A 24,931-nucleotide genomic window follows, 5' to 3' on the forward strand; every position below is an offset into this window, starting at 1 on the left:
GGACTTGCACGACAGTCACACTGACTCGGGACTAGGAGAGAAAGAACCAAGGATGACTGACAGACTTTAACAACCTGTGAATAGTAGACTAAAAGGAGAAGGGCTGCATGAAAGTTGTTGAAGAGCATCATTTGGACCATTTAAATTCAGTATCATATCTAGATGGAGCTAAGTAAGCAGTAGCAGGAAACCTGGGAGGCTGCTTATATAAAAGACCTTCTTGCCAAGTTCTGGTCCCGCTGCAGGGCCTTGTCTTCAGTTTTCCAATTGTCTCCATATGTGCTGCCCAAACCCTGGACAATCACTGTAGACAAATCATCTGCAAGGGACACTCTCCCTTCCTTTCCTGGCACCTCCTTAGGAGGAGGTTTTAGTGCCCTGTGCTCAAGCCTCCTGTAAACTCGGCAGGAGCAGCAGCCAGCCACGGTTACTGGGACTGTGAGAACAGTCACGGTGAGAAAGGAGGAGTGGAGTGGACGATGAGTCTTTCACAGATGTGTGTTTTCACGACAACAGCAGAGCCACGGCCAAGGGAAAAATTCAAGTGGGTTGGCACAAACAGGCACAAATATTGCCTTGTTTTAAAAAACTAAAAATATAGTAACACAGCTGTCACATATCTGCAACTGATAAAACAATTCTACGGTGTTTATTTGTCTATGACAAGACACTACTCAATAATACTCTACTAACAGAGTGCAAATGTTTAGAAATGATAAAAAATAAATTGAAGGGATAGACAATATGAAAAATGGTTTATATCCCTTTGTCAATTACAAATGCAAGCCAATCTGGGATGTTGTCATAGCTTTTTCACTTTCTTCAGCAATTATTTGCTCTGAATTATCAATACAATTGTCTTCTAAATTTTTATGAAAAATTATTTGCAGGACTAGGGAGCTATCTTAGTAAAATGCTTGCCTTACAAGCACAAAGACTTCAGTCTGAACTCCAGGACCCACATGAGTAGAGACCAGCATGGTGGAGCACACTAGTGATACCAATACTAGGTAGACAGAGAACAGACAGATGGCAGGGGGCTTGCTGGTCCATCAGCCTAGACTAACTGGCTAACTACAGGGCAGTGGGTGATCCTGCCTCGAAGAGAAAAGGTGGGTGATGCCTGAGACACAACATCTGTGGCTGTCTCTGGCCTTCACATGTACACATGTGCACATAAACATCCAGACAGACAAACTCCCTGTATCTCTGTCTGTGTTTCCTTCTCTCCCTCTCTGTCTTTCTCTCTTGTACACAGGAACATACCGCCCTCCAGATCTGGAGAGACAGAAACGCAGACTTTTCTGATCTGCAGCTAGAAAACAATGAAATCCTGGAGAAATGAGCTCTACGGTTTGGTTACCAGTTGGGTTAAAATTAAGCAGGTGACTTCCAAATGAAATCTACAGGACTTTCTTGGTCCTGAGGGGTTGTTAGGAATTCTACAGATGTCTGCTTAGAATCAACTACTAACTAAACAAAAGGTACTCTGACTCAGTATGGGGAAGGCTTTGTAACAGGGTCTCATTCTGTAGTCAGGCTAGCCCCAGATCTCTATTCTTCCTTCATACCTGAGCCTCCTGAATGCTGAGATTACAGCAGGGTGGGGGTAGGGGTAGGGGAGTGGGGGTGAGAACAGGGAGTGGGGAAGGTGCTACCTAGACACAGTATTAAAAAAAAAAAAAAAGAAAAAGAAAAAACTGTGGTCCACTTGAACCCAATCACATAGAATTCCTATGGAAATGCAAATTATGAGTGCCCATCTTCAGAATCTGCTTCATTACATGTATTACAAAGCTGAGAAATCTGACCTCATAAGCACAATCTCTCACATTTGCACACTATTTTGTATGCTGACTCACAAAGATCATTAAGAAACAGATGGTGGAGGGGCAGATAAAAAGTTAACAACCATCCACAGCTAAGTAGTTGCCAACGACTTTTACAATAGATGAGCAACTACTTAAGATAACAGGACTTTCCCCCTGAATAATATAGAACACATATCAGACACAATTTTGTTTTGATATGGATTCCACTAACTAATGATATTAATGATACCAAATATCTTTCCATTTATTTATCAAATGACTTGTCTTTTTTAAATGGTCTGTTCTAACCTCTCTTAGACAGAGCTGCTGTCTGAATTATGGGCTGCCTGTGTATTATGGACATTCTGGCACTCTGGCACAGACAACACATTCCCCTTGCCTTTTTAGTAGCTGAATCTTGAACAGCAAACACTTTTAATTTTGATGAAATCTAATTAACCATTTTTCTTTATGGTACACGTTCTTGGTATCTTAAGAAAAATTTGCCCAGGTTGCAAATAATTCCAATGAAAGACTGACATTTTATTCCAAGTATTTTATACTTTCAGCTTCTATATATGGGTTCATTACTGTCCATAATAAATGAGTTGGAGATTGGTCTGGGCTAAAGGGAGACACTGCTTCTTTTTATTTGATTTGTTTTTCTAAAGTCATTTATAAAAATAAGAAAGACAAATCATTTATTCCATTTAAGAGTCAGGAAAAGAAACACAAGGGAAGACATTAATGTGACAACTGACTTAACGTATCCAAGAATTACATGTCAAGGGCTAACATGAGGACTGGCTGCATAAACACAAAGGATCGAGTTCAGATCTCAGAAAGGGGAGCAGAAAGATCTTAAGAACCAGAGGTGGTAGAAAACAAAGGAAACCGTGTCTGAAGACACTGTAGGGCAGACACAAACTCACATCTATTGTGACAGCATGCACAGGTCTGAACAAGCTCTGTGCTGATAGGTGGACAGCACAGAGGTGGGCAGAGGGAGGGCACAGAATCCCACCACTAGGTGAGCTAGGGGCATCTGACAGTTGCTGGGGAAGGAGAGTCGGTTCTCTTTATGATGTGGTCCTTACTGGGTATATACCTTGAACCAGGGCAAGAGCCACTCCCCAGACCAGCTGAGCAACACAAACTAGATTCCGTGGGGAAAGGGAGGGGGAAAGAAATAATAATCCCAAAGTAGGGTGGGAAGGAATGGGAGGGTAGACAAGAGGTAAACATGTTTAAAACATACTATGTGAAATTCTCCAAAAATAAACTATTGTTAAAAGGTAAAGTATTGAGTATAAGTTTAAAGCAACGCTGTTGTTGTGCAGAGCAAGTGCACAGTGAGTGTGACGCCTGGTGCTCAGACAGGTCATGTACATCACTCACCCTGCTCCACTCTACCACGTGGCTGCTTGCTTTCTAGGTTTTGTTTGTTTGTTTGTTTTTTGCGGGTTTTTTTCTGACTGCTTTTTGGTCCCTTTGTTCTCCTGTTCTATCTTTTAAAAACAGAAGAATTGAATATTCTCAGTTACCATTTTCCCTCTGTGACTTGTGTATTAGCTATGTCTTTGTTTTTAAAGTAGTCTTAATAGTTGCAGGATTCATCTTATCACTGTCTATAAAGAGCTCGACTCTTTTGCTCGCTCCAGTCTTCTGTTCTACTGTTACATACAGGACACATGCCATGCAGTGAGTCTCCTAACATCCAACTATTTGTTTCTATACATCTGCTAATTAAAATCTTCATCGAAAACATTTCTCTATGTATCAACATATTTTACTTTTCTGATGCTCTTCATTCTTTTGTTAAATGTTTCTACCTGGAATGGCTTAATTACCCTTCAGCCTCTAACATTTCCTAAAGTTTGCTAGACAAGTGTTTCTGTCTTGCCCACATTTTTCTTACCTCTGTCTGGAAATGTCTTCATTTTTAAAGTTTATTTTACAATGGCAGTTTTTCCATGTGACACTTCAATGATGTCACCTTATTGGGAGTTTGGGGCATGTGTGTGTGTGTGTGTTGTTTGTGCATGTGTATGGGGGGCAGAGTCTCTTACTGGAACTTGGAGTTGCCAATATGACTAATCTGGCTAGTCAGCTTGCCTCAGATATCCTGTCACCTGTTCAGAAGCACTGTGTTACAGATGGGCTACCAAACGTGCCCAAACTCTAGTCTGCAGCTTTGGATGATAGCCAGTTTTGACTCTGACCTCAAAGAATCCTGTTTTTAAGACTGCTAGAGTATTGATAACTTTTTATACACAATGGAGAATGAGTGTCAGAGGTTAGAACAATGTCTGCTATACATAAGAATTCTAATAAATATTTGCTGAACGGGTGAATGAATGAATCATAAACCCCACAACTTTCAGTCAGCTGCTTGAGTTTGCAAGCTGTTAGTACCTGCATAAATGTTTGTTATTTCATTTCAAAACAGCCTTTTATGGTTGTACTGCCTTTCACTATATACAATATATGCCATATGGTGACTTCACTATCCCAGTTGGTAAAGAAAAATTTTGCTCAGCTTGGTGAACTGATTCCTACTCTCCCACAAAGGCTGTGCACCCTAACAGCAGACCATGCATAGCAAGTGCCCTCACATCAGGCAACAGTAAGTCAGTACGAGGTCACAGGTTCTGAGGTCAGAGGTTAACCGTGCGGATGACAGATACCATTTAGAGCTTTGTGTTTTCAGTGCCATACCCTCTAACAGCAAAGGCGGCAGCCACCGATTTCCATACTTTCTCCCAGTGTGCTAGATAGAGTCTTTCAGATCTGTATCTCTGCTATCCTCCAAGATCCTAAAGAGGGGCATCTACAACCCAGCTCATAGAAGATGCTAAGATATGGCGAGCAGGCTGATAAACCCTCACCTCACTTCCTTACCAGTTCCTCTCAGTCATGACAGCTTTCTTTCCCAACACCTCAAGTAGATCCCCTCCCCCTCCACACTGTTGTTGTCTGTTTTGTTTTGTTTTTTTGAGGCAGGGTTTCTCTGTGTAACCCTGGCTGTCTTGAAACTTGCTCTGTAGACCAGGCTAACCTCAAACTTAGAGGTCTAGCTGCCCCTGCTTCCTGAGGGCTAGGAAAGCTGGCCACAGAGAAAACACAGTAAATATGCAAAATTCCATATCATTATGAGACAAATCAAAGAGAATACAATGCTGGACTGTCAAGTCGGAAGACTATGCCATGTAGGTGATGAGAGCTGAACCCAGTTCCTTTGCAAGAGCAGAGGTGCTCTTAATGGTTACACTGAGCCAGCTCTCCAGATGAATATCAGCTCCATAACTACAGCCAGTATAATTCCACAGCTAATTTCCAATCTGCTAGAATAGGGGTGTGCCTTTCTGGATGTGTCAGGCCTAGAGCTCCCAAAGGACTTGCAAACCTTATGATACTCTTGCAAGACAGGGGTACCTCTGTTCTGAGTAAAGACCCTTTATAAATGACAGGGACAGACCTACAGTTAAATCTTATATGTCACTGAAAGGCTCATGTTTGGGAGCTTGGTCCCCAGACTCTGTAGTAGGTTGGACTTGGTGAGAGAGAGGGCTTTCTGTCATTAGGAGCACACCCTCGAAGGAGCCTGTGGGACCGTGGCCCTTTCTCCACCTCTATCTCTCTGATGAGGGGAGTTGGTGTTGCCATGCTGTGCTGGGAGTGCGATTTTCAAAACTGTGAGTCAAACAGACCTTTTCTCTTTGCCAGTTCATTACCCCAGGTCTTGGTTACAGTCTCGGACACTATTCCAGAGTAATGTGCTTATTACTGTACCACAGGGGAATTCACTTCAACTTGGTTTTCCAAACATAGTACTTACAAAGATGTGGCATAAAACCAGGTGTGGTGGCGCACGCCTTTAATCCCAGCACTTGGGAGGCAGAGGCACATAGATAGTCTGAGGCTAACTTGATCTACATAGAGAGTTCCAGGACAGCCAGAGTCACATAGTAAGATCTTGGCCAAAATCAAGCAAAACAAGTAACAACAGAATGAAAAGAAAAACACAGCAAAATGTCTTTATAATTCAACACTGCGTGTTTATCAGGACCCCAAGGAAGGGAAGCATGTTTGATGATGCCACGTGAGTCCTACTTACCTTTTCTGTTGATATGAACCGAGGCCAAGTGTTGTCTCAGTCTGTAAGAGGAAGAAAACAAGAATGAAACTGCTAAAGCCAAAGCTGCACATTACAGACAGAAGAAACATCAACATATTTTATTGTGTCTTTTATTTTCAACCCATTCCAACCCTTGATTTTCAGGTTAGACCTGGTTCCAAATCACATAAAAGAATAGGTCACACTATGCAATTAGAATGAGAGAACAATTTGGTTCAATCTTACGTACACCACAAACTAATGCTACTGGTTTCCTAACGTTTGGCAAACAATACAAATCCTGTAGGGAAGTCTTTATAATCTCTGATGTAAGGTCATACACTCCAGAGTGTTCCCTTCCTCCCAACTGCCAGTGTGGTGCTGGTATCTCTAGCTGCTGCCATTATGGAGGAGCTGAAGATACAGTGGGAATCAAAGGGCAAACCATTTAAGTAACAAATACTTACACACTGAGAACTGGTTACAGAAATGCTGAAAGGAGTTCCAACGTGATGCACACGAGGAAAGAGCATCTGAAGAGCTGATGATGCTTACACTGAACTGATAGCAACCATGACATGGAAGCCACATGGATAGTAAAGAGGAGGAACACAGGACATCCAAAGCACTGACCGCAGAAAATAAGGCTGCAAGGCAAGGTGGGAGCCAGAGGATGTCCACCTTGCTAAGAAGTCACAACTTCCTCCAGCAGCTGATGAGAGCAGATGCAGAGACCCAGTCTCAGTCATGGACAGAAAGAATAGTCACAGATGCCAGGCACTGGGAACCACTGCTCAATAAGAACCTCCACTTGGAAGGAAGAAGCTCTGGAATTAGATGGTGGAGGTCTCTGTAGAATAGTGTGAGCAGACTTAATTCTGCTGAACTGCATACTTAAAAATGGCAATTCTATGTCTAAGTCCCATGTTTAATACATATAAAAAACCTTTAATAATCAAGACAATGCAGTAGTAGTGGCATAAAGACAGATTAATGAAACTCGGCAAGTCTAGAAATGGACATGTATACAATCTCTTAATTTTCAGCAAAGGCATCGATGACATTCAAGAGATAACGCAATGTCTGCTCAAAAGACACAACAACCAGATGATGAAGCGAGGAAACAGGAACCTTTCTTTACCCTATTTTATATAATGTACACAAATTAATTTCGGAAAGAAATGTCTAAGGAAATATAATAGCTCTATGGAACTTCTAGAAATAAAAGTATTTATCTACATAGTGACTTGTATTTGAATGTTCACACAGCCTTTTTTTTTAACTAGAACAACCCAAAGTTCTTATAACATGTAAATGGGAACATAAACTGTAACATACTAATATAACAGACTATTTCTCAGCAAAAAAGACAAATTATTAATATATATGATATCATAAGTAAATCTCAAAATTATGATGGTGAATGTTGGAACCCAGTGACTGGAAGCTGAGCAGAGGTCACCTAGAGATGGAGAATAAGAGCACAGGAAACCCTTAAGGGAGCTGGGTGTGCTCACTACTGGACTGTAGTTATGATCTCCCAGTATAAAACAGCATGCAGCCTTTTCAATGTGTAATTTAGACATCTACACCGTATGCTGTTCATAGATGAATAAAGGGTGATCAAAACATCAGAGCATAAGGAGCTATGCTCCTGTATAAACAGAAGCAAAACTCAAGAAATCTATTGCCCTGCGTACTTTTTGAGGAATAAAACATCATAAAGACAATGTAGCAAAAGATCCCAAGGACAAAAGCAAAAGTATTCAGGATGATAAACTGCAAACCCTCTGTGGTAGTTTGACTAGGAAGAGCCCCTCATGAGTTTGAATGCTTGGCTGTGGGAAGTGGCACTATTAAGAGGTGTGGAACATTTGGAGTAGGTGTGGTCTTATTGGAGGAAGTGTGTCACTGTTAGGGTGGGCTTTGAGGTCTCAGAAGCCCAAGCTACAGACAGTGTGGACACAGTCTCCTTCTGCTGCTTGAGGTTCAAGATGTAGAAGTCTCAGCTCCTTCTCCAGCACCATGTCTGCCTGCATATGCCCATGTCCCAGCATGGTGATAGTGAAGGACCGAACCTCTGAACCTGTAAGCCAGCCAGTTAAATGTTCCCCTTTATAAGAGTTGCCCTGGTCATGGTGTCTCTTCACAGCAACAGAAGCCCTAAGACAACATCTTATGAAAAATTAGCTGATATTCAATAAGAAATAAGATTAGAACAAATAAATTCTTATTGAAGTATAAGGCAGACACAACAAAACAATCATTTAGCTATAATAAAGTCTCACAGCAGGCAAACACTGTGCCCCAAGTACTGAAAGGAGATGCTATTTTGGCTCTGAGGTAATCTGAGAAATAAAATCTTAAACTTGTCTTTACGTGTATCTTAACATTGGGCCTAAACACAGGGCAGCACAACAGAAAGTGTAAAAATTAGGTGGAAGAGACCAAATTCGCCTTCAGTACACTGAAGGTCAAATCAAAATCTATTTTAAAAGTGTCAGAATCTAGAGCTTAACCACAAACAAGTCATGTCAGGAGGAACAGACACAAGACAAGCCGCAAAACCATGTAACAGAGCAAGCAAATGCCCTGCCCTGAGTAACTGTACCAGGAGGGGTTTCATAATGGGAAAGTTTCTCTCACAAAGCAGTGAGAAGAAAGGGGGTGGGGACTGAAATGTAAACAAAGAACAAGAACAGGAAATTCACTCCAGGAAAGCAGAGGCTGGAGAAAATAGCTCAGAGGTCAAGAGCACTTGTTCCTGCTGAGGATGGTTCACAACCATCCCTAAGTCCAGTGTGGGGAGGATCTGATGCCTGCTTTTGACCTGCACAGCATGAAGCATGCAAGTGGTGCACCTACACACGCGTGAGGGAAAAAGTAAATGGGCCACAACTGTCTGAAAAGAGATTACTTCCTTAAAGAGGACATCTCTACAGAGAAATCAATTTTACCAGCTGATTGAAGGGACATTTGGCCCATCACATTCCACGACAGAGCTTAGCAGAATTCTGGGTCCTAGAAACTATCTATATCATGTAAACCATCTATCACAAATGACTACCACTAGTGGTTCAAAGAAAGTTCTCAGAATCAGAGAAACATGGTAATGCCCAAATGAACCCAGATTATCCTTCTGTCCTGCCACTCCAGAAGAGGCCATCAGACTCCTTCCCACCCTGCAATTCACACCACATGCATGCAGTGCTCACCACTGGGCTGCCAATTCCAGACCAATTTGAACACAACTTTTTAGACGGTTCCCCACCTCTCAATAGGATTCACAGGAGGAAAGCAGACTATTTCAATCCACCACACTGGCCTCTGCAGGAGCACTTATGTAATGTGTCAGTTCTCATCATAAATGCAGCTCACAATAGCTCAACTTCCTCAGCAAGGTCACAGGGATCCCTGTGGGCTGAGCGTAAAGGTCTAGGGCCTGAGTTCAGCCCTGCACATGCTAGGCCATCACCATCACTAAACTACTTCCCCAGACCTTAAGAGATGTTTGAATTGTTACAAAGCAGATGCCATTACCATCAAGAAAACAAAGACACGAATGACCATTCTAAAGTGCACAGGACAGTTTCCCTGACTCCCCAAACAATGAACTACTTGGCTCAAGATGTAAATTTTCCTGAACTTTATGATGTTACTAATTATAGTTTTCATTTTTATTTGTGTGCACACAGGCACATAATGTTTTTCTCTATTATTCTGCATGTTATCTCTTCAGACAAGGGTCTCTTCTCACTGAATCTGGGGCTTGCAAATTTGCCAAGACTAGCTGGCTAGTGAGCTCCAAGGGTTTGTTTCCCCTACCCCAGGGCTCAGGTTACATGTGCACCATGCCTGGGTGCCTTAGAATCCCAGTTCGGGTCCTCAGGCAGAGCAGGCATCTTGCTGGCTAAGCCACCTTCCGGCCCCCTTAATTTTTATCTGTAGTAGCATCTTCTTGCACTATAATTCAAAGTGTTCAGCTGTCATACCAATTATGAATATTTCCTGTGGCCCCTGACTTGATGAATGGCTACTGTGATATAAAATTAATTGCTATGTTATAGAACTGTCTATAGTGCGAGAAAACAAAACTATGCTTAGTGAGAACAGGCACCATAGAAATGAATGCAGGCATTAGGCTGCATCACATCAGAGCGCTGCTCTCCAGTCTACGCGAAAAGCACAGTGGCTAAGAGGGAAGCTTTACAGGAAGGCTCGGTTCTGTCACTCACCAGTTGCTTACTTGGTTAATTTACTGATTTCTGTACATTAAGCTGCTTGCCTAAGTCTATTACATTCACTTAAGAATTTGGAGGCCGGTGCTATAGCTCAGCAACAAAGTGCTTGTCCAGCACACACAAGACTCTTAGACTGATTTCCAGAGCAAAAACAATAACAAATAAAGCATGCCTAGGCAATACCCAATAGTATTACTTTTCTATGCTTTCCAAACTTCTGCAAACTTTTACATGTCTCTTTATAGAGATGAATATTCTCAGCCTTCATAAAAGTTGATCCTAGCTCCTTCTCCCTTCCCTTTCCCTAACAGAACAGAGAGCCCACTCCCAAGACTGTTCAGAGGAGATGACCACCTACAACCCACAGACCAAGCCACTCTGCTACTGGTTTTATGCTTGCTTCCTAGGTACCAGGGATAGACGGCTGCTTTTGTACCACAGTAACAGTAGATGAGTGGTTAAGTGGAGACTGCTAGCACCTGAACCCTCAGACAGCTAATGTCTGATCCTTACAGAACGATTGCTAACTTCTTGCTTAGATGGTAAAAAGCAGTATCATAGTGCCCCACTTCCAAAACCACTAAATCCCTACATACGGCAGCCTTTCCTACGACAGCATCATGTAACATATCTTCACATGAGACATAATGGAAATACTACTCCTGGTGGACTCAAATACTATCCTCTAATACTATCTAAGCAGTCAGAGTCAGGTGAGAATCCAGATGCTGGCTGTGCCCTCACTCCATACACAGTTGTGCACTTTGGCCACCTGTATTTCTGACAAATCAGCTATAAATGCAAGGCTGTCAATGATCCCCTGACTCTCTTATTCACCAGGACAGCTCACAGAGCTCAGAACAACACTCCACTGAAAATTTTCAGTTTGTTGCTAAAGGAATAGTGACCTGAACACAGATCTGTGGTGTCTGTCATCAGGACACTCACTTCCCTGCCATGTAGGTTCATCTACCAAGAACATAGCTCTGCTCTGGTGTGCAGAGCTTTGACTGGAGTCTCATTACAAAGATATACAAAAGGGGATTTCTGAAACAATGGGGAAAAAATGAGTACAACGCAGGCAGGTTTCAGATCACAGCAGGGCTCTGGTTATCCACTGCTGCAAAGTCAGGCCTCTGAAGCACAGTGGCTTAAGGCAGTTTACTACTACTGCCCATCCTGGGGCTGGTGAACCCCCAGTTGCTCGTTCTCATTCATGCCTTTGTGCTACATCTGTAGGAAGCGTCAGATGTGTTCATTGGTTGTCCATGAAGCTCATTCACAGGAGGGAGAGTGGTGCTGGCTGCGAGCTGGAAGCTTAGACGTGGCCTCTCTGTGCACATAGCCCATCACCATAGGAAAGGGGTGCCCTACAGGAATGATACATGCCAAGACTCAGGAGTAAGAAAGGTGTTAGTAGCTTCCTGTGATCTACCCCTTAGCACTAGTACAATGTTCTGCACACTGTACTTGTCAGGGTGCTATTACTATTTTGCACAGTATAACTGATTTAATTTCCCAGGGAGTTGTAATTCTCTCCAACCTGATCTTCAGATCGAGTGTAAGAACCACCCAGCACACACAGAGTTTACAGGTGCACATGGATAGCACAACATGGAAAGGTTATCAAGGACCATGTCTATCTAAGAGGAAGGAAATGAGAATCAAAACTTTCAAAAGTGTAGTTGCAAAGACAAACAGGCTCAGGACACCCAGAAAGCCAGCTCCAGCTCACACCAGCAGTCGACCAGGAGACACTGTCACTTCAGAGTAAGTGGGTAACAAAGTTCTGGAGGACACCCAGCAAAGGACATGAAACAACTGAACAGCAACAAGGGAGCTCTGCCCTCTGCCTCCACTGAAAGTTATTTTAGGAACTGTAGCTGTACCTAAGGAGAGCAGCCAAATAAAATTCTAAATTACGATCATCCATAGTGTGCTTGTGGATGGATGGATGAGCACATATGTGTGTGGAAGTGTACATGTATGTAGGCCGAGGGTCAGCCCTGGGTGTATTATTTCTAGGAAGTCATTCACTTGGTTTTTTGAGATAGTCTCTTCCCTGGACTTGAAGCTCACTGATGGGCTAGGCTGGCTGGCCAAGGAGCCCCAGGATCCTCTGTCTCTACTTCCCCAGCTCTGAGATTTTGCTCAGCTATGCTCAACTTCCTCACGTGGGTGCTGGGGATCTAACCTGGGTTCTGATGCTTGCTATGCAAGCACTTTATCAACTGAGCTATCTTTCCAACCACATAACCTGGTTCTTCAGCCAGACATAAGACATACTAAACAAAACAAAAAGCTGACAAGCTAAACTTCATGAATAAAGAAATTCTGTTTATTTGAAGTCACAATTATCTAAGTCAAAAGACCAACGCATCAAGTAAGAACAGTGACAGGATACAACAGAGACAGGAGGGGGCTTCTAGTGGGCTGTGCCAAGGTCTTTAAATATAAATCAAGAAATTCCCTCTGATGGGATTATAAATTGGAAAACTACTGTCACTGGCTTTTAAAAACAAAGACATAGATGGCTTGGCAGGAAAAGGCATCTACCGTCAGGCCCACTTGAACCACACAGCAGAAACAGCTCAAACCCCCACTGGTTGTCCTGACTTCCACAGACAGCCACACAAACATACATGCAGAACAAAATGTGAAAAACATTTCAGCTTTAGACACATAACCTATGCCATAAGAGGCAGTGCAGGTATGTAATCCCGCACCATGCCAGTGAAGGTCTCCACACCCGTGCTCACGGACATGGCCTTGGGCAAACACACACAAGAATTAAAGGGTCCACCCTTGAGAACAAGAATGGGGTTGGAGGAAGCACACGATAGACAGTTTCGGGTGAGAGCAACCAGAATGCACTGCTTACAGGGATGCAAATGTCAAAGAACAAATTTAATCTAAAAAGAAAAATCAGAAAGCTGAAATGGATATAAAGGCATATGTCTGTACTCCTACTACTCAGGAGGCTGAGGCAGGAGGATCCCAATCTTGGGGCATACTGGGCTATTAAAAGGAAGGAAGGAAGGAAGGAAGGAAGGAAGGAAGGAAGGAAGGACGGACGGACAAGACAAGGCCAGAAGACCAGACCCTTCTCAGCAAAGCCAATTGAGGCAGATGGCAGTGACAATGCCTTTCAGCTCTGCAGTTCTTGTTCTCTAGCTGACGAATGAATGAGTTGTCAGAGGATCTGAACTAGGCTTGAAAGAAAAGGCAGAGTATTACCAGACTCCACATTCTAATGTCATGCTTACTACAGTTAAAGATATAGCTTAGCATGGCAAGTGACAGCCAGCCAGACGAGACATAAACCTTGCACTGTGCACAGAAGTTCTTTTCTAGGTAAATGCTGAAGCTACACACACTGAGCCAGTGCTTCACTCAGCACTAACAACCAGAGAGCTCACAGACCCAACCTCATTTGACCTGGCTTTTTTTTTTTTTACATACCCTCACAGCCACAGGACACAAACTCTGACTTACTTACCTACAGCTTCCATACTACACAGGGAGTCCACTGTTTAGAAAAATGTTTACTCTAAAAAGTAATTCTAGTAGGAGGTTCATGCAATAACTCCACTGACTGTCTACAGTTCATAAAACATACTTCAGGAAAACCAGTTACACTGGTTTCCAAGGCAGGAAAGAAGAATAGTCATATTACTCAAGAGAATTACCTGTAGTAGCCCTCCGTCGTCAAAGCGCAGGACTTCTATTATGCTCTCCGACTGAATGAATGCTGTCAAGAAAACAAACCAAACATCACTGATAGGAACAGAAACCCAATTTCACCGTTTGCCTTGCAGTAAATACAATTTTACATTTTAATATATTGCTTACTGGGGAATGTAGACCAATGGTAGGTAGAGTAATTAGCATTTGTGAGGGCCCTGAGGTCAAGACTGGCATCCAGAACAAGCCAAGGAAACACTGCTTGTATGAGAGTAATGGTTACGAGGAAAATACAGCGAATGCTTCAGAACTTTAGCAACTCTGAAATGCTTTGCTATGTAGTCATGATCAATACTAAGACAGCTTCAATAACCCAGCTGTGCAAGGTGCCTTGAAAATACCTATCTACGCCTGCTGTTGTGAGAAAGGTGGAGTCAGATCATCCGGCTGCACATGATCCTGTTGTGTACAGGCATTTGTTTTCCACCTAAGCGATCATAGAGGCACTAGCAAACAAAGCTTACTCTACTGTAAGAAATGATGCACACTAAATAAGGCAGATGACTAAGGCACACAGTCTTGAGGGCAGACGCAAAGGCCAGTAGCTGTGGTGTACAATATGCCAATGATGATCTTAGCATGTAACAAAATCATCTGAAAGCTGTCCACAGGTGTGTGTGTGTGTGTATATATATATATATATGACATTCCTTATAGCAGTTTTATTCATAACCATTCTTTTATGCTGTGTTATAAATGTATGAAGGCAGCTTCCATAGGAGTTAGCGAGTCTGATGCCACTGTACTGTACACTGGAACTGAATGACTAAGTAAGATGTAAGCAAAGTATGTCAGTATATCAAAGTATGCTGGGCCAAGAGTTTACATAGAAGCAAAGGGTGGGAGAGGCTCAGCATAAAGTCGAGATAGACTAATTGCTACAAATAGAAACGCAGGTATGGGGCTGAAAAGATGGCTCAGCATTAAGAGAACTGGCTGTTCTTCCAGAGAACCCAGGCTGGATTTCCAGCACTCACATGGCAGCTAACAACCACCTGGATCTCCAGGTCTAGGGGGTCTGACACCCTCTTCTGGCCTCTGTATACACTGCATATATATATAGTGCCCAGACAAACATGCAAACACCCACACAGAAAGATAAAAACAAATCTTAAAACAACAAAACAAAACAACCCTAAGGGAGAGAGTGAGATGTGTATAGAGCTGTTAGAATAACGAAATATACTTCTTCCTCACTTAACCAGTGACCTCCCCAGCAGTAATGACCACATTTTCACCCACAGCCCACGTTCTGAGACTATTCCAATGGAATGAATTGGGGCTTCTAGAGAAATGCCCATTTCTAGGATTGGGATAAGACATACACAATAGGAGCAGAGCATCCTCAGAAAGTAGACAGTACTAAAACAAAAACAATACAACTATTTAAAACATGCTGATGAGAATCTGTACAGAGAAGTAACAGTTAACAGAGAGTCCCAAGTGACCAAGGCTAGAGCAGTCTAAGCAGTGGACCAAGTATCACAGGGCTGTAACCCAGCATAGAACACCCAAAACAAGGAAACTATACTAAATAAATACTTGGGAAGAGAGAAGGGGGCCATTATCACCTCTCTCCCCTTCCTGGATCCCCCCCACTCCAAGCCCAGGTATTGGGGGCCCTCACTTAGCATTACAATAGATAGCAAGACCAAACCTCAACAACCTAGCTTCTATAAGAGAACAAAAGGGAAGCCAGGCAGTATAAGAAATTAGCTGATTACACTGCCTACCAGGATGGTGGTGTTTCCTGCTCCCTGAGCACTCCAGACTCCTTCATGCAGCAATCTCAAAGATGTTATTTTGGGAAACCCCAGGCATTGTCTGCATTTTTTTTTCAATCACAGAGCCAAACTGTTCTATTTCTGATCACCTCTTCCAGTCCTCAGCATAAATACAAATCCAATATAAATATTAATCATGCAGATGAAACCCATCTTTTGGCTTGGGTGGCAGTGCTGGAGTCTGTGCTGGCACAGTCGACCTTTCCTAGTTACGTTCCCTCTAGTCCTAGTTTATAATCTCATCTCAGAACTGATATCCATGCATTCTGCACAAGAACCTTTGAATAACGCGACAGACCCTTCAGAAGAAAGCACAATGAACCCAGCAGTGCTACCAGCTACCTCTCCAGCACCATAAGTGCCCAGCTTACCCACTCCATTCTTCAAGCCTCTCACTGGTTAACACAAAGGTGAGTTCAGACCATCCAGAAGGTATTTCTGTTATATTTCTGAAGACAAACTTAACTGACATAAGAACACTGGACTCGTTAAGAATGGCTTAACTAGGGAGCGGCTCCAAATGTGCACACAACAGGAGCTTCCTTAACAGCTCCACACCTCGTCAGCAGAGGAGAGCAGCAAGACATGGGGCCTCTAGGTCTGGAGCCTGTGGTTAACAACTGTTCAACAGGGCCATACAACCATCTAACTCATGAACACAGCAGCAGTAACCTGAATACACTATGCTTTTAATTAGGAGATTAAAAGAACACTGTAAATTTTATCAACTGGGAAAATTAACAGCAGAAGCTAGAATAGCCATAAAAGAAAAACATTGTATTACACATAATCAACACTCTTTAATTATAAAGAACTACATAGAATTTATTATTTAATGAAACAAAATTAGGATATTTGGCCCTAGGTGACCAATTATAGTAACTTTAGATTATCAGCATTTATTGTTATTGAACTTCAAGTTATGAATCAGATACTATGATGCCATTGTAAGTTATTATTTTATTTATTTTATTTTATTTAGATTCAGGAGGCAAAGAAAAGAGTACTCTGAGATTGAAGCTAGCTTGGGCTACACAGCTAGAACTTGTCTCAAAACAAAACAAAACAAACAAAACAAAACAAACAAAACAAAACAAAACACCAAGAAACGAGAAAACAAAGTGCACTCTGGAGTGTCAGGGGTGGTGGCACAACTCAGAGGGCAGACAGGTAGATTTCTAAAAATTTGAGACCAACCAAGTCTACATACTGAGTTTTGGACTAGCCAAGAAACCTGTCTCCTAAAGTGGGGGGAAAAAGACAAAAGAAAGGGGGTTTGGGGGTGGGGGGACAATAAGTTCATATTCAGCAGCACAGTGGAAATGCAATAGTAGTTACTCTCCTTGCTGCTATGACCAAGTAAGTGTCTGAGAAGAAACAACTTAAGGAAGGGAGGGAGGGAGGGAGGGAGGGAGTGAGGGAGGGAGGGAGGATGGATGACAGACAGACTTAGACTTAGACTTAGACTGTGGCAGGCAAGGCCCGGCCACAGAAGTATGAAGTAGCCCAACACAGTTCACCCACAGTCAGAAGGCAGAGAAGCACTCACTGTCCTTTCTCCCCTTCCTAGGCTGGAACCGCAGCTCGGGGTGGTGCTATCAACATTCTGAGTGGCTCTTCCTCAGTCAAATTTCTTAGACACACTTGGGGTTTAATTCCCAGAATTGAAGGGGGAGGGTGACATTTATGCTATAAAGGCAAGTCTTTTTTTTTTTTTTTTTTTGGTATGTTTTTGAGACAAGGTTTCACTGTGTAGCCATGACAGGCCTGGTAACTACTCTGTAGACCAGGCTGGCCTCAAACTCAGAGTCTGCCTGCCTCTGCCTCCCAAGTGCTGGGATTAAAGGCATGTGCCACTATCATCAGCTTTTACTATAATTTTTGAAGAAGGAAAAATTTCCCAACTATTGCAACTGATAATTGGTTGACCTACCTCTTAATACATTCTAAATTTTTGATGAAAACAGCAATGTAAATAACCGCCAGAGACACAAACTGTGTGTGCGCGCACACAAGTATATGCTGAGCAGTCTTTACATTCAGATCATGGTCTCTTTTGGCTGAAGAGGAAGAGGGGAGTTAAATCCTCTATGAAAACCAAGAAGACAAAAGCCACACATGCAGGGCTCAGGAGCCCATCTTGCCTGTCACAGGACTGTCTCCTCCATTCACACACACAGTTGGCAGCCCCAGTGCCTGCCCGTTGTTAACGCACCGCAATCTGCCAGTCCCTAGTTTGCTTATTAATCAACCCTGTGCCCCAAGGACAACCTGAAGAGTGAAAGCTGCGGCTGGCAGAAACTGGCTTTTTGCTACACTCACTGTGAATAGCCTTCCGAGCTTCTTAAAAGTTCTGTTTGTTCAAGATTTTGCTTCAAGAAAGGGCTGGGCAAACACAAATGTTTATTCACTGGTTTGTGTGGAGCACTTCGGTAGGAAGGATGCTCCTTCAGTAGTGAGTCCTTTATTATGTTAAAGATAAAACACAAACTTATCTCTCAGCATATTTAATACAAAGCTGGACTGATGAAGTGGCTCAGTGGGAAACTGAGGAAACCAATTCCGCAATTTTGGTCCAAATTTGAGGCAAATTGTATTGAACATTAAATAATGACCAAGAGATGGGCTTTGGTCAGGACTACTCCTTGAATGTAATATCCAAAAATAACTTGTAAGCCCCACCTGCCTAAGGACCAGGTAACTTCCTGGGATCCGGGGAGTTAACAGTTCTTGGAATCAATCAAAGCCTCATGGGAAAGTATGGTGGCCTATGGGTCTTTATAAACCCATGCAACATGTGTTTATTTCTGGGCCACTCAGCTGGAAGTTCCAGGAAGTAGTTCTACACAAAGTCCACCGGGCGTGGTGGCGCATGTCTTTAATCCCAGCAGTTGGGAGGCAGAGGCAGGCGGATTTCTGAGTTCAAGGCCAGCCTGGTCTACAAAGTGAGTTCCAGGACAGCCAGGGCTACACAGAGAAACCCTGTCTTGAAAAACAAAACAAAACAAATAAACAAACAAAAAAGTCCAACTCTTGGTCAGTACTTAATATTTAATAAAGCTTCTTTCAAATTTGGCCCAAAAAGGTAGAGTTCAGTTTTCTCCAGCAAATCTCATTTGGAGGCCCCAGTGAGATAACGCTACCCAAAATTTGCTCTTCACTTATGAAGACTTATCTTATCATTATGGGATGAGCTACCCAGGAGTGCTAACCCTGGTTAGATAACTAACCTAGCTGACCCAGAGACCTCAGGGAAGTGCTTTCCACTTTGTGGACACCGTTTTGTTTTTAATGGAGGCCTCCCTTTTTAGGAAGTCATGAAAGCCTTTGGTTATCTTAGCCTTCTATGGCACCTGTCTGCCTGGCTTCCGGTTCTGGTGGATCCCAATCTGGCATGGGCTGGCCTGATGAGGTCTATGACCTCATGGCTCCTGGTTATTTCTGGTTAATTAGGGAGTTCAGTCAGACCCACCAGAGTCCCTCCCTGGTGACCCCCTGGTGAGACTGGGAGCCAAAATATGACAAAAAACGAAGTTTTGAAAGTTTTGTGCTCAAAAAGCTTGGTACCCTACCAGTCAACAAGGACTAGTGAACCTCTGAAGCCGAGGACTCCAACTGTTAACTGTCATGTCTGGTCATGTCTTGTCTGGTCTCTTTATGTGTTCTGACTTGGGGCAAAAGAGAGCCCGCACCCATGGCTCTACCTCCTGCCTGGGTCTCACTAGTGTCAGGCTGGGCCTAACTATCTGCTCTTGGAAAAGTCACTCCTAAATTGGTGGAGTCTTTGGGGGCATGAGATTCACAAAATGCAATGCTTGGGACCAGAGAACAGCTTTAAAAAAAAAACAAAACAAAACAAAACAAAAACCCAGAGTGCCTGTAGGGAAGCCAGCAGCCAATCCTGCTACAGCAGCACTGTGCATGAGAAAATGGGATTCAGCAACTAGCAAGGCGCTCCTCCCCTGAAATTCCAACAGTGGAGCAGATAGGAAAAGTTTTGTCTGCTCATGTTCTATGTGTAGATAGATCTGTGACTTCTGATGTGCCTGTACGTTTTCTTGCAAACATGGAGCTAAGTGAGAACTGCATCAGGCTCAGTTAAATGTAGAAACGTATATGGCTGCTGCATGCTTGTTTCTGACTGGTCTCCCTTGAATGCCTGAGTTTACTGTGTTCCTTGTGTCTTGGTTACAGCTATGCTGCTACTGTTACAGTCAGCCACTGCATTTGTTTGACTGTGTGACCTTAAAAGTTGTTTTGTCTGTTCTACTTTACTGAGAAGCTGGCTCTGGAACTAGGTTATGGCTCACCCCTTTTCAGACCAAGGCCTGATTTTAAAGTCTGTGTCTGGCGTCAGAAACTAAAGGAATTATTGGCTTATAAGTTATTGTATATGGTTAAAAATCTAATATCTGTAACAAATTGTTAACTTAAAATTTGTAACTTGTGGTTGGTAATTAAAAGTCTGTGCTTAGATAATCTTAAAGGGGCTATGTGACATCATTCCATTCTGGGATATAAACAACACGTGGCTTGCTGCCACCATGGACAGCAGCCCCTGCATGGCTAGTTGCCCTCTTTGCTGGAGTTAGAGAAGGTGGGTGTCCATGGCTTCGCCCCCCTCTTTACTAGGGTAGCCACATGATATGGGCCAACAAAGGAAACCTCTCCAGAGATGCTTTTAGATTGCAAAAGATTTTTATGTAATTTCTGTCCTGTCTTAAAACTTTGTAAGAGTAACCCACTTGGTATTGATTTTAGAGACATTAAATTGTTTGTACTGTTAGAGCTTGGTCTTGAATTCTGAAAATTATGATTGTGCTTTGTGTCTTTACTCTTTAAAAAGGTACTTTATTTGTATAAGAGCATGCAGTTGAGAGATTTTAAACTTTAAAAGAAAGTTTTGGAGTTTCACAGAAAATTATTTTTTAAAACTGGGTATCTTTAAGAAACAACTTTTAGCCAGGCAGTGGTGGCGCACGCCTTTAATCCCAGCACTCGGGAGGCAGAGGCAGGCGGATTTCTGAATTCGAGGCCAGCCTGGTCTACAAAGTGAGTTCCAGGACAGCCAAGTCTACACAGAGAAACCCTGTCTCGAAAAAAAGTGATCTTAATAAATAGATTTATTTTTACAAAAGGCTACAGCTAGACACCAGAAACTGAAGTATTTCTATCTTATGTTACAGTAAGACAATGACCTTAAGCAGGATGACAAAGAACTAGGAACAAGTTCTCAGCCTATGGTCAGGATCCCTTGAAGTCAAAGAACACTTTCCACAGGGGTAGCCTAGGGTTGTCTGCATGTTGGATGTTTACATTGACATTCATAACAATGGCATCTCAATGGCAAAATTACAGTTGTGAAATACCAACAAGAACGACTTTATGGTTGGACGTTTCACAACATGAAAAACCGTGTTAAACAGTCACAACAAACAGTCACACAAAAGTTGAGAAGCACTGGCTAAGAGAATGTTTCTCCTTACTTAAGGTCTATTCAGGCTAACAGAGACTGACTTAAGGATGCACGCCCAACCTCCTTCCTTCTGCAGCATTGTTAATAAGCTCTAGCTATTTTGGCAAGCTGAGTCATGAAGTAAACTGCTGTATTTTATAATGGTACACCATGGGAGGATTAGAAAAGTTCCCAGCCTCTATGAACTGTGCTTATGAGTTAAAACTCTTATCTTGATACAGGAAGAGCTTCAATTCAAAAATTGCTATCTTATTATAAACTGTTAAAGATGATTAAGCTTTGATATGCTCAGAATTATACTTATAGTCGTGCTAAGTATTGATGTAATTAATTACAGAAAAGAGCTCCATCTTTCTATGCATGTTTTCAAGGTATACCCTAAAGCAAGTACCTGGAAACAAACAAGGACTGCTTAGCTCAGATACACTTCATAAATAACTGCCCTCACACCTGTCAGATCTGCCGAATATGGCATTTAACATGTTAAACTTACTATGACAGATTTCCAGATCCTAACAGTGATGCCCAAGGTTTCCAAGAAGGCAAAGGACACAGTTACAAAGGACTGTGCAAGGAATGTGGTAGTGCTAACCAGTGGATCAGACTGCCCCAATGTCATGGAGACCACAGGAGCCTGGGATGACTGTGTAGGTAATGATTAGTCTATCATTTTAATTGACACATAGGTCATTTTGATTATAATTTATCCTTCTTAGATCCCTGATCACATTGATGGCTAAGATGACTGTAGCTCTGTCAGCTCCATCCCTCAAGGCTGCAGCCATCTTGTTAGTTCATGAGTTAAAGTTACTAGGTCTCTAAGAGAAAGATACAGTTTTGCCTTGCTCACAGGCTTCATTTTAAAGAATCAACAGGTTTCAGGTGTAACTTTCCACTAAAGGAACATGCTTTACAATGACTGTTTTCAATAATAACTATTCACGTCTCTGGTAAATGGTTAGATTTTTAAAAATTGTTCTGAGATATATGAAGGTTTTAGGACAATAAAAGCTTAATAAGTCTCAAACATACTCTAAGATATGTAAAGTAACTATAAAAGCATCTCCATCCTTGCCTTCCTGTACTTCTCTTCCTCTGAGGTGCAAAGGTTCAGAGCTCTACCACTCACCAGCAGAGCTCTGCAGCCTGGAGATGGAGCACAGGCTGCTGCGGATCATCACAAGCACACAGTGTCAGTTTTCTTTGGTTGTCTTTTAAATATGAACTTAAAGATGCTTTTCATCCAGCTAAAACATCTCTGTCCAACTATAGGCTCTCTGGAGAGAGGAAAGAGTGTAAAAGATGTTCATGCTTTTTAGCCTAAAGCTATAGCTTTTGCCAAGACCCACGGCTTGGGTCTATTCCTGCTGTTTTACAAACACCTGTTAACAGCCTTTTCTACAATGTAGATTTCAGTACAATTTAACACTAAGATATCTCTTTTTGTAAACTAAAAACCCACGTAAACCTTCAGGGGAGAAAGAAGTCCTAAGACTTGATGCACCTGTCACAGGTCAGTCTCCAGTTAAGTACAGCCTAAGTTTCTGCACCTGTCTAGTCCTGAGAACGGGATTTCCCACTGGTCCTGAGAGTTCTCCCTTTCCCCAGTTACTAGAAGACTAACTCTGTCCCTAGTCTACTTGTCTCAACAGATTTTTCACTTGCTGTCAGGCTCCATCCAGGGATCACCTGTGGACTGCGAAGTGCTGAGCTCTGGACTTTGCAGAAAGCTGATGTAAACCAGTCTAGCCTGTGTGATTGCTCAGTCTCTTCAGCTGGATCAGCTCATCTGATGCTTCTGACAAATGCCCCATTGCCCAGCCTTTGCCTTGCCTTCCTGGGCTCTGACAACAATGTCCTAATGTCAGCTGGAAGTAGTTACCAAAGAGAGTAATCATCCCCCCACCACCATAGGCTGAAATGCTAAGACAAAAGGAAACTCCCTGACATACAAGACAAAATGGCTACCTGTAAGCCAACTGATATACCAGAAAAGTGGGCCTGGATTTGTCAACTGGTAGGTTTGTTAACTAAAATAGTCCTACAATATTATAGGGCACTTGGCCTGTGTTCTATAGAACAAAGAAGTATAATGTGACTTTTTAAACTGTTGTTTCTGGGGGCAGGAGACATGGCTCAGCAGTTAAGAGCACTGACTGCTCCTCCAGAGGTCCTGAGTTCAATTCCCATCAACCATATGATGGCTCATGACAATCTGTAATGGAATCCAATGTCCCCTTCTGGTGTGTCTAAAGACAGCTACAGTGTACTCATACACATGAAATAAATAATTTTAAAAAACCTGTTGTTTTTGTACAAACCTTCAGGATTATAATATGGCTGTAGCCAATTAACACTATAAAAAGGAGACCGAGACACATGACTGGTGTTCCACCCATTCCAGGCTCTTTCTAGACAGTAGCTCTGATGTCAGCCATCGCAGGGTCGTTGGCCCTCTTGCTTTTGCTAATTACAGTGACTCTTACCTCACTGACACAATAGCTAAATGCTAATCCCTACTGGGTACTGTTAAGCTGACGGTCACTAGATCCAAAATAAATGAGCACACATCACAGAGCCAAGGATTTGACCCAAGACACAAGGGGGGAATCTAGTACCCAAAATTAACTTGCAAGCCCCATCACCCAAGGACCAGGTAACCTCTTGCTTGAGATGCTGGAAATTGAAGTTCTGGGAAAATAACAAAAGCCTCATGGAAAAGTATGGTGGCCTATGGGTTTCTCTTTATAAACCCCTGCAACACATGTCTTGAGGGCACTCAGCACAAAGTTCCAGGGAGTTGTCCTGACCAAAGTCCATCTCTTGGTCAGTATTTAATATTTAATAAAGCTTACTTCAAAAATGTGTAATAAAGCTTGATCCAAAAATGTGGAATTGTTTTTTCTCCAGCAAATCTCAGGATCAATATTAGCAACCTGAGTTTGATTCCTAGTTCCCTCATACAGGTAGGATAAGAAGTAACTCCACAAAGTTGTCCTCTGACCTTCACGTGTGTGCTCTGACATGTGTGCATTCCCCATGTACATATGCACATGCACACACAACAATAATAAAAACAATTTTTAAAGTACAAATTCAATTTGTGTAAATTGTGTGTGTGCCCTGCCCCTGCTCTAGTTCCTGTTCTGACTTCTTTCAATAATGGACTACAAGGTAGAAGAAACCTTTCCTCCCCAGCTTGCTTTTGGTATTTCAACACAGCAATAAAAACCCTAATCGGGACACAGTGCATGCCACCACACTCCAGCTTTTCCACACAGGTTCTGGAGACTGAACTGAGGTTCTCATGTGTGGCAAGTTCTCACTGACTGAGCTATCTTCCTAACCCCCTACTCTTGGGACAAGGTTTGACTATCATTCTATAAGTAGCCCACACGGGCCTTAAATTTGCTATTCTCCTGATTCTGCCTCCTGAGTGTCAGGATTACAGACATGGTCTACTGTGTTGGGTTTGTAGCACAGTGACTATCTGTGAGCCTGGGTTACCTGTGCTACCGTAAAGTTCATCCATAAGCACTGGGATCAGGGTCCCAGTGTGAGTGCTGACCGCTCACTTCCCTGCGGGCCCACCCATCAATTGTTGCACGAGATTGAACTGTTACATATGCACATAGCTAGGGTATGAAATCCACATCAAAACCCTCAGCATTGCCATCTTCTTAAAGAAAGGCGATTCTCTATATTGTTTACTAAAATGCAATATGTAATCCTATATAATGAGTATGTACAGGATTTAA

At 42.6% G+C, this 24,931-nt stretch overlaps 1 protein-coding gene across 4 annotated transcripts in view; it reads right to left on the reverse strand.

Annotated features, from left to right (window-relative positions):
- Positions 1 to 24,931, reverse strand: part of Tmem131 (transmembrane protein 131) — a 147,426-nt gene that overhangs the window by 83,217 nt on the left and 39,278 nt on the right. For all 4 annotated transcript variants that reach the window (NM_018872.2, XM_017321814.2, XM_006496150.3 and 1 more), the window contains exons 2-3: positions 13,859 to 13,920; positions 5,929 to 5,969 (exon numbers count right to left, since the gene is read on the reverse strand). In NM_018872.2, coding sequence (NP_061360.2) covers positions 5,929 to 5,969; positions 13,859 to 13,920 — 103 coding nt within the window. The remainder of the gene's footprint in view (positions 1 to 5,928; positions 5,970 to 13,858; positions 13,921 to 24,931) is intronic.

The sequence above is a fragment of the Mus musculus genome, chromosome 1 (genome assembly GCF_000001635.26).
Source record: "Mus musculus strain C57BL/6J chromosome 1, GRCm38.p6 C57BL/6J".
In the NCBI taxonomy this organism is placed as follows: Eukaryota; Metazoa; Chordata; class Mammalia; order Rodentia; family Muridae; genus Mus; species Mus musculus.